Source organism: Lates calcarifer, linkage group LG19, assembly GCF_001640805.2.
Source record: "Lates calcarifer isolate ASB-BC8 linkage group LG19, TLL_Latcal_v3, whole genome shotgun sequence".
In the NCBI taxonomy this organism is placed as follows: domain Eukaryota; kingdom Metazoa; phylum Chordata; class Actinopteri; family Centropomidae; genus Lates; species Lates calcarifer.
In genome coordinates this window covers 20230015-20241259 of record NC_066851.1, presented here as the reverse complement: position 1 = coordinate 20241259, position 11245 = coordinate 20230015, and the positions used below count along the sequence as shown (strand labels likewise).

At 40.0% G+C, this 11245-nt stretch overlaps 2 gene segments (V, D, J or C); both read right to left on the bottom strand.

Annotated features, from left to right (window-relative positions):
* Positions 1-1064: 1064 nt before the first annotated feature.
* LOC108896405 (T cell receptor beta variable 29-1-like) lies at positions 1065-1685 on the bottom strand. The segment is given in 2 exon segments: positions 1065-1429; positions 1589-1685. Coding segments are annotated over 2 exon segments (417 nt in total).
* A 2011-nt stretch (positions 1686-3696) lies between these two features.
* LOC108896406 (Ig heavy chain V region 93G7-like) lies at positions 3697-4290 on the bottom strand. The segment is given in 2 exon segments: positions 3697-4032; positions 4127-4290. Coding segments are annotated over 2 exon segments (357 nt in total).
* Positions 4291-11245: the final 6955 nt, after the last annotated feature.

Sequence of the window (11245 nt, the reverse complement as noted above, 5' to 3'; positions counted from 1 at the left end):
GGATTTGATCATAGCTTTGAATATTGTGTAAACATCTGATTTTGGCTGTTTGTCCTGGATTTTTGTAGATATCAGCTGGAGTCTGTTGGACTTTGTCACTGAGAGAGGAACCTGTGGAAAAAACACAACAATATACAATCATGGAACATGAGGCTGAATCCTCCTTTTAGATAAAAACCAGTGAACACAATTGTTGCATTACCTGAGACCAGTATGATATTAAAGGTTATACAGAGGACAATGATCATCTTGTTGTCTTCCATGACTGACTTTAAGAACATTCCTGTTATTGGTGCTGTGTTTTCATCATATGCAGTTGTACTGAATATTCACTCCTCTGTTTCTTGGTGACCCGTCCCATCAGGAAAAGCAGCAGTTTTTTCAGTGGGTGGTGTCACAATCTTCATCGTGGTCTTCCTGACCTGCCACTACACACTACAGATGTACTGTACTGCCACCTTATGAAGAGAAACTAAATAACAACGACCTGAAATGACTCCTGAAACCCTGCTATAACAACACAGGAGAGAAAGAAGTATAATTTGTTTGTCACTGCTGAGTCTCAGTTTCGCAGTTGAGTTTTAATGGAAGAAGCAGTGAATTTTTTTAGTTTGATTTTGTGAGAATGTTGTCAGTGCTTCAAATTTAGTTCAGGTTATTTTGTCAAACCACTGTTTCCATGGCTTTTACAGCACTGTCACTTTACTGCCAAAATTAGGAAGGAAAATGTTAATGGAATTAAAATATGGATGAAAATAGAATTTATCCTGTATTAAACCAACAGGAAAATAATTAACAATATAACAAAATCAAACAGCAACTCTGCAAAACTGTGTCATGATCATACAGAGTACATATGATGTTACAATTTCTGTATTTACTGCCCGTCATTTCATGTTTATTGTAGAATTATCACTGATGGACACTGAGGAACATTATATTTGCAACACAAAGGTCACACAGTCACTATTAAAAGTGATTCTGAATGACAACCAAAATGGCAATTAAAAATTTTCAGTCTAGAGCTCCCTCTGTAGTCCATCAAAGAGACCCTTATCTTCTATTCACTGTGACACTGACAGTTGAGTATTTGTACAGCTGTCTAAATCACCTGTATCACTGTGTTTACTCACAGCACAGAAATACACTCCACTGTCATTATGCAGCAGCTTCTCCACAGTCAAAGATCCAGTCTGAGCATCGTTCTTCTTTGCTGGAAATTTGTCCTCACTAAAGCCACTCTCATATTTATGTGGTGGAGTTGTAGTTGTGAAAACAATTTGCTTCATCATCTCCCCTGGCAGCTGTCTGTACCAGTACATCTGGAAGTAGCTAGCATCCTTAGTGTGACTGCAGTCTATTGTAGCAGACTGACCCTCGTTCTTCCACAACAGAGGGGTTTGGGTGACATCACTCCCATCACTTAGACCTGCAGGGGTGAAAAAAGAACAACAATGCTAACCACCAATGACTCTGCTTTGTTATGCAGACAGAATGATCTATAATTAAATCATTATGATGAATTTATCAGTCTGCTACAAGATGGTCAAAGAGATCTCTCAGTCATCAGCATCATAATGTACAGTACCTACAACACAGAGCAGAGCTGCAGAGACTTTGATCAGACCAGCTGAGATCATTATTGTGTTCTGAGCAAAATGAACTTAGAGACCAGAGTCACTGTCAGTCTGTGATGGGAGGAGTGATGTTATAACAGAGAGATGAAGGGTTGCAGATGGGAGTGTCACTGCTGGAAAATGCTCTGTGATTATGCTCGAGGTCCCCCTACTGTTCAGGAGGTTAAAGGTTTTATTAACAGTTGTTCAAACAGTGCACTGAGGTTTTTGTTCAGCTCTCACATGTGTCTGTGATCACTGTGTTTACTCACGGCACAGAAATACAAGCCTTTATCCTCTGGCACCAGATTCTTCACTGTGAATGTTCCGGTCTCAACATCAGGCTTAGTGGCTGAGAATTTGTCTTTGCTGAAATCTCCAAAGTCATTTTTGGTTGTTGTTGTGAACACAATTAGTTTCATTGTCTCTCCTGGCAGCTGTCTGTACCAGTACATCTGGCTGTAGTCAACACTCTTGGTGTGGTTGCAGTGTATTGTTGCATCGTCACCCTGTTTTCTCCACAGTATGGGTGTCTGGTTGACATCACTCCCATCAACAAGACCTGTGTGTATAACAATGAGATTAACAGTGAAAATCTAAAGTAAACCATTTTGAAAAACCAATGTCACCTTCTGCTCTCATCCTTAAAATAAAAGGTTAACTCTGTAAAGCAGCAGTTTCTTTTCATCACCTTTCATCCAAAGCAGAAATATCAAAGAGCTGAAGCAGCCATGTTTTATCACGTCCATGTTATCAAAGTCACAGTCTCATAACTGTCAGTGTAGTTACAGAGATATACAGAGTTGTGGGTGGGAGTGTCACTGCAGGGTGTGACATGTGTGATGTCTAGCCTCATGGTGAACCAGAATGTAACTTGGAGTATTTGTGGTACCTGAGGTCCCCCTACAGTACATGAGATATTTGGTAACAGTTGTGCAAACAGTGCACTGAGGTTTTTGTTCAGCTCTCACATGTGTCTGTATCACTGTGTTCACTTACAGCACAGAAATACAAGCCTTTATCTTCTGGCACCAGATTCTTTACTGTGAATGTCCCGGTCTCAACATCAGGCTTAGTGGCTGAGAATTTGTCTTTGCTGAAATCTCCAAAGTCGTTTTTGGTTGTTGTTGTGAACACAATTAGTTTCATAGTTTCTCCAGGCAGCTGTCTGTACCAGTACATCTGGTTGTAGTTAACACCCTTGGTGTGGTTGCAGTGTATTGTTGCATCGTCACCCTGTTTTCTCCACAGTATGGGTGTCTGGTTGACATCACTCCCATCAATAAGACCTGTGTGTTTAATAGCTAAAGTTACCACTTGAAAACATTTTGGATTTGGTTGTTATCCAAGAAACATTTGCAATAAAAGAGCTACACACATGAAATAGTAATAGTAATCTAATGTAAACTTGTAATATTATACAGTTAATTTTTTTTACTAATTACCTGTAGTCCACAGAAGAAAGACTGACAGTATGAGGAGGCCTTGTTTAGTGATGGTAATATCCATGTTCTGTTAAGATAGAAACTACCTGAGTCTCTCTGGTTACAGAGACAGAGACATGAGTTGAAAGTGGGAGTGTCACATTCAAATTACCTGTCTGTGTGTACATAACTGATACTGTAGGTCCCCCTACAGTTCATTACTACCCTAAACAACACTCAGGTCATTAACACCGACAAGGCTGAGAAAGACAGATTTTCTGATGTATTTTGTGATGATCTTAAAATAGAAGATAGAAGGTATCAGAGAGACTAGACAGCACTAGAATGTGAGTAAAAGAGAGTCTTCACATTAAGATTTCTTTATCAGAAGGTGGACCTAAAACAGGCTGTAGGAAGCAGAGTGATATTGAGTGTCTGGCTTTTATCAGTCTAAACAGTATGATCTGCACATCCAAGAATTACAGTGACTACATATTGTTGAACTGTGGGCCTACATCGTGACCTCAGACAGGGTCAAAAATGTGTCGAAACAAGAGATAAAATCTTCAAAGTCTTGGTTCAGATGGAGGCTGCAGGTGTTCAGGAGCCTGATCATCTTGTCTGTCTGACTCTTGGTATTGACTTGAGGGTTTTTGTCTTGACTTGAGTGGAATCTGCAGCACTGTGCTAACTGGCAGCACAGAAATACACACCACTGTCATTTGATGAAAGATTGGAAATAGTGAGGTCTGACTGTTTGCTGCCATCTCCATCAAAGCTGATTTTTCCTTTCACATCATTCTCAGGGAATGGGTTGTTCAGATTTAGATATCCCAAGTACTTGAAAGCTTTGTGTTCATCTTGTTTGTACCAGAGAATTCGATCATAACTTTTTATGCTGTGTGCACAGTTGATCTCACTGTCAACAGATTCACCAGCTCTCTTAATGATGTAAGGAGGTGTCTGGTCGACACGTTTGGTGTCAGAGGCACCTGTGGAAAAACAAAAAAGACAAAAAAACAGATGAGATTTAAATACTGAAATTATTATCTGTGCACAGCATCTTCCTCTGCTCGTAATACTCACCCTTATTCTCTGGCAGATGAAGGAAACAAAATATGAAAACCATGAGGATCATGTTAAACACATTTAGAGAGACTCTAGTACCAGCCTTCTGTTCCTTTCAGGTCAGCTCCTGTGGATGAGAGCACATCACTGTTACAAGATAACAAACAGGGGAGGTGTCAGACATCTACATCACAGCTCTTCACTTCAGAGCACTGTGATACTCTTATCTTAGGGAGTGCACAAGTTGTTAAAACTCATTCTATTCACAGAAGTTTGTCTCCCCCTGCAGGTGTGAAAAATACAGTCTGTGCTTTCAGACGGAAATTTTTTTTTTCCTACAGAAATTACAAAAAACTTCTGCTTCTGGTGTTAATTTCAGTTCAGTGCAGCAGTTTGTGGGAGTCCTTCAGTGATGTCCTTTACTGATATATGTTACACAGACACATTTAAATCTCTCTTTACATTATTTATCCATTTTCTTTTTAGGCATTGTTCTACTTTTGTTAATCAGGGACTTGACAATGAATATAAAATCATATTCATGTGGAGGGTACAAACATGCCTCTTTGTCATGAATAATAACAGCTTAGCCCAGATGTCCTAGTTGGCAGTTGGCAAAAAGATTAATTTGTCATGATGCTTGAAAAAGATTTCACCAACTGAGGTTTTGCAGTGTTGCACGATGTTAACATCCAAGACAGGATTAAGAGAAGCTCGGTTACAGGGGTTTTTGAGCAGTATTGCAATGTAGCTGTGCCACTGTGGTCCCTGACACACAGCACAGAAATACAAGCCTTTGTCCTCTGGCACCAGATTCTTCACTGTGAGCGTCCCGCTGTGAGCATCGGGTTTGGTGGCTGAAAATTTCTGTGTGCTGTAATCTCCAAAGTCATGATCTTCTCTGCCAAGTTCTGTATGCACAGTTAGTTTCACTCTTTCTCCTGGCAGCTGTCTGTACCAGTATATCTGGTAATAATAATCACCCTTGGTGTGGCTGCAATGTATGGTTGCATTGTCACCCTTTTCTCTTCCACAGTATTGAGGGCTGGGTGACATCACCTCCATCAGTTTGACCTGTGTGTGTAACATTAAAGGTTACCATGTGAATTTTTTGACAGCTTTTAAATCATTGTCATCTTCTGCTGTCATCCCTGAAATAATAATAGTTGCAGACAGTAATACAGTGAGATGTTTTTTCCCTCTACTTTACCTGATGTCCAAAACAGAAGTAAAAGCAAGATGAGCTCAGGATTGATAATATCCATCTTCTGAAGGTTAGAGCCTCAAATGTCAGTGTAGTCACAGATATATGAAGGGCTGCAGGTGGATGTGTCAAAATCTTGTGTGACATTCTATGATCCTGTTTGCTGCTGTATCAAATATGAAGAGCTGCAGGTGAGAATATCATATATTGTGTGGTGTGTGATCAAAGTGTAACTGTGAGAATCTGTGGTACTTGAGGTCCCCCTACTGTACATGAGATAATTAGTTTTGGTGACTGTCATGGGAACTGTGTGCTGGGGTTTTTGTTCAGCTCTCACATGTGTCTGTATCGCTGTGTTGCGCCACAGCACAGAAATACAAGCCTTTATCCTCTGGCACCAGATCCTTCACTGTGAATGTTCCACTCTTAGCATCAGGTTTAGTGGCTGAGAATTTGTCTTTGCTGAAATCTCCAAAGTCGTGATTTGGTGTGGCTGTTCTGGTGAACACAATTAGTTTCATAGTTTCTCCAGGCAGCTGTCTGTACCAGTACATCTGGGAGTATAAATCACCCTTGGTGTGGCTGCAGTTCATTTCTGCATTTTCACCACGTTTTATCCACAGTATGGGTGTCTGGGTGACATCAGTCCCAGCAATAAGACCTGTGTGCACAACAATAAATATTACAGCAGCAGATTTTTTTCTTAATTCATGTAATACTCTGATATCACCACCAAAATCTTGAAATGTAAACCAGAGACCAAAGTTGATTTGATTGTTAATTACCTGAAGTCCACAGCAAAAAGACTGAGAGTCTGAGGAGACTTTGTTTAGTGATGATAATATCCATGTTGTGACTGAAACTGAGTCTCATATAGTTACAGTGATATGAAGAGCTGCAGGTGGGAGTGTCATTGCATTGTGTGAAGTGATCCTGTGAGCTGCCTCATACAAATCTACACTGACATTTGAAGTGCAGTAAAACTGGTAAAGGAGGTCCCCCTACAGGACAATACTCTCTGGTAGAATACTTGTACTTTAGATCAGTAACAATGACGAGCTGAGGAAGCCAGATTTGATGCTACAGTGTGCTTTGTGATATACGCATTTAAAGACTTTCTCAGAACAGCAGATGAACGATCATCCTGTATTTCATAAGGAAAAATTATAAAATGTGATCAAGTCAGACCACATGAATTTCTTCACAGGGATTTTTTCTCAGTCACTAGTTCCACCTGAAACAGACTGCAGTGGAAAGACAATGTCAACTCTGAGACTCTTGTTAGTTCACACAGCTTTATCATCAGATGTGCAGCAATTAGTCCATACATCACTTATTTGATTGACAGGAAATTAATTTGCAACTACTTTGATAATTTCAAACAAATGTGGCAAAACACACCACTTTCAGTTTCACAAATGTGAATATTTGTTTTAGTCCTCTATGACAGTAAACTGTTTCTTGAAGACATCCTTAGACTCTGGGAACTTATGACACACATTTTCATAATTTTATAGCCCGATGATGACTGCAAACAACAAACTTTATTTCACAGATAGTGTAGTGTCAGAGGAGGTCAGAAAATTGTCAGAACAGAAGAAAACATCTTCAAAGTCTTGGTTCAGATGGAGGCTGCAGGTGTTCAGGAGCCTGATCATCTTGTCTGTCTGACTCTTGGTATTGACTTGAGGGTTTTTGTATTGACTTGAGTGGAGTCTGTATTACTGTGGTATCTGGCAGCACAGAAATACACACCACCATCACTTGACAGAAGATTGGAAATTGTGAGACTTGACTGTTTTCTGCCATCTCCGTCGAAGCTGATTTTTCCTTTTACATCGTCCTCAGGATATGGGCTGTCCAGATTTAGGTATCCCAGAAGCTTTAATCCATGTTCATCTTGTTTGTACCAGAGAATCACATCATGATTTTGTATGCTGTGTGAACATTTGATCTCACTGGTAACAGATTCACCAGTTTTCTTAATGATGACAGGAGGTGTCTGGTCGACACGTTTGGTGTCAGAGGCACCTGTGGGGAAAAAAAAACAGATGAGATTTTAAATACAGAAATCATGAACGTTGCATTGACTCACTCTGGAGTTTTCTTGTTTTTCTACTCACCCTCATTTCCTGGCAAATGAAGAAAACAAAATATAAACAGCATGAAGATCATGTTTGAGAAGTTCAGATGGTAGACTCCACCATCAGCTTTCCTTTCAGGCCGTGTTGATTCAGCACCTGTGGACCAGAGCTCATCACTGTTACAGAGTAATGAGAAGAGGAGGTGTCAGAGAGACATAGCTTTAACTTTATCAGCAGTGTTATCTTGATACTGTAGTCAATGGACGTGTAGGTTGGTAGCCTCACTTCATTTGTTGAGGTTTGTCTCCCCCTGCAGGTGTGAAGAATGTTGTCTTGCCAGTTAACTGTGCCACTGTGGAGCTGAATCACAGCACAGAAATACAATCCTTTATCTTCTGGATCCACGTGCTTCACGGTGAATGTCCTAGTCTCAGCATCAGGTTTGGTGGCTGAGAAAACTTTACCTTTGTTCCAGAGCAGAAATAGAAACAAGCTGATGAGACTATGTTTGATAATTTCCATGTTCAGAACATCAGAGTCACACACATAACTGTCAGTGTAGTTACAGAGATATGAAGAGCTGCAGGTGGGAGTGTCATTGCATTGTGTGAAGTGATCCTGTGAGCTGCCTCATACAAATCTACACTGACATTTGAAGTGTAGTTAAGTGTTGGTGGAGGTCTATGGACAGCAATATGTGTCACTAGAAATGGAATTTGAAACATTTGTTCTTTCAATGCAGTTTAAGTTTACTATAAAAATAATCAGTAATTAATCAATAATTAAAGTAACTGCCAGTTGCAACTTTATTTAATTTTATCATTCCTGCATGAGAAAAGTTCATAATCACAATACATAATACAATAAAAACAAACTTTATTTCAAACTTCATAAACAGTGTAGTGTCAGAAGAGGTTGAATTGTGTCAGAACAGGCAATAAAATCTTCAAAGTCTTGGTTCAGATGGAGGCTGCAGGTGTTCAGGAGCCTGATCATCTTGTCTGTCTGACTCTTGGTATTGACTTGAGGGTTTTTGTATTGACTTGAGTGGAGTCTGTATTACTGTGGTATCTGGCAGCACAGAAATACACACCACCATCATTTGACAGAAGACTGGAAATTGTGAGACTTGATTGTTTGCTGCCATCTCCATCGAAGCTGATTTTTCCTTTTACATCGTCCTCAGGATATAGCCTGTCCAGATTTAGGTATCCCAGAAGCTTTAATCCATGTTCATCTTGTTTGTACCAGAGAATCACATCATGATTTTGTATGCTGTGTGAACATTTGATCTCACTGGTAACAGATTCACCAGTTTTCTTAATGATGACAGGAGGTGTCTGGTCGACACGTTTGGTGTCAGAGGCACCTGTGGGGAAAAAAAAACAGATGAGATTTTAAATACAGAAATCATGAACGTTGCATTGACTCACTCTGGAGTTTTCTTGTTTTTCTACTCACCCTCATTTCCTGGCAAATGAAGAAAACAAAATATAAACAGCATGAAGATCATGTTTGAGAAGTTCAGATGGTAGACTCCACCATCAGCTTTCCTTTCAGGCCGTGTTGATTCAGCACCTGTGGACCAGAGCTCATCACTGTTACAGAGTAATGAGAAGAGGAGGTGTCAGAGAGACATAGCTTTAACTTTATCAGCAGCGTTATCTTGATACTGTAGTCAATGGACGTGTAGGTTGGTAGCCTCACTTCATTTGTTGAGGTTTGTCTCCCCCTGCAGGTGTGAAGAATGTTGTCTTGCCAGTTAACTGTGCCACTGTGGAGCTGAATCACAGCACAGAAATACAATCCTTTATCTTCTGGATCCACGTGCTTCACTGTGAATGTCCTAGTCTCAGTATCAGGTTTGGTGGCTGAGAAAACTTTACCTTTGTTCCAGAGCAGAAATAGAAACAAGCTGATGAGACCATGTTTGATAATTTCCATGTTCAGAAAGTCAGAGTCACACACATAACTGTCAGTGTAGTTACAGAGATATGAAGAGCTGCAGGTGGAGTATTATTTATTATGTGGTGTGTGATCAAAGTGTAACTGTGAGAATCTGTGGTACTCGAGGTCCCCCTACAGTACATGAAGGTAATAGTTTTGCAATCAGAAGTACCCTGGAGTTTTTGTTCAGCTTTCACATGTGTCTGTATCACTGTGTTCACTTACAGCACAGAAATACAAGCCTTTATCTCCAGGCTCCACATTCTTCACTGTGAATGTCCCAGTCTCAGCATCAGGCTTAGTGGCTGAAAATTTCTCTTTGCTGAAATCTCCAAAGTCGTGATCGTTCTTATTGGAGGATATTGTGTACACGATTTGTTTCATAGTTTGTCCAGGCAGCTGTCTGTACCAGTACATCTGGATGTAGCCTGCACCTTTGGTTTGGCTGCAGTGTATTGTTGCATTTTCACCCTGTTTTATCCACAGCGTGGGGACCTGGTTAACATCACTTCCATCAGTTAAACCTGTGGGTTCAACAGCAGAGGTCACCACATGCAAACCTTTATATCCAGCAATCATGACAAAAATAATTTCATTTAAACTTGTATTTATAAACCAGAGACCACAGTTGATTTGATTGTTAATTACCTGAAGTCCACAGCAAAAAGACTGAGAGTCTGAGGAGACTTTGTTTAGTGATGATAATATCCATGTTGTGACTCAAACTGAGTCTCATATAGTTACAGTGATATGAAGAGCTGCAGGTGGGAGTGTCATTGCATTGTGTGAAGTGATCCTGTGAGCTGCCTCATACAAATCTACACTGACATTTGAAGTGTAGTTAAGTGTTGGTGGAGGTCTATGGACAGCAATATGTGTCACTAGAAATGGAATTTGAAACATTTGTTCTTTCAATGCAGTTTAAGTTAACTATAAAAATAATCAGTAATTAATCAATAATTAAAGTAACTGCCAGTTGCAACTTTATTTAATTTTATCATTCCTGCATGAGAAAAGTTCATAATCACAATACATAATACAATAAAAACAAACTTTATTTCAAACTTCATAAACAGTGTAGTGTCAGAAGAGGTTGAATTGTGTCAGAACAGGCAATAAAATCTTCAAAGTCTTGGTTCAGATGGAGGCTGCAGGTGTTCAGGAGCCTGATCATCTTGTCTGTCTGACTCTTGGTATTGACTTGAGGGTTTTTGTATTGACTTGAGTGGAATCTGCAGCACTGTGCTAACTGGCAGCACAGAAATACACACCACTGTCATTTGATGAAAGATTGGAAATAGTGAGGCTTGACTGTTTTCTGCCATCTCCATCAAAGCTGATTTTTCCTTTCACATCATCCTCAGAAGTTGCAGTTGTTGTAAACACATATCCCAGAAGCTTTAGAGCTCTTTGTCCTTCTTGTTTGTACCAGAGAATAGTATTATAACTTGTTATGCTGTGTGAACATTTGATCTCACTGGTAACAGATTCACCAGTTTTCTTAATGATGACAGGAGGTGTCTGGTCGACACGTTTGGTGTCAGAGGCACCTGTGGGGAAAAAAAACAGATGAGATTTTAAATACAGAAATCATGAACGTTGCATTGACTCACTCTGGAGTTTTCTTGTTTTTCTACTCACCCTCATTTCCTGGCAAATGAAGAAAACAAAATATAAACAGCATGAAGATCATGTTTGAGAAGTTCAGATCAGCACCTGTGGACCAGAGCTCATCACTGTTACAGAGTAATGAGAAGAGGAGGTGTCAGAGAGACACAGCTTTAACTTTATCAGCAGTGTTATCTTGATACTGTAGTCAATGGACATGTCGCTTGTTAGCCTCACTTCATTTGTTGAGGTTTGTCTCCCCCTGCTGGTGTGAAGAATACTGCAGGTTGCCTC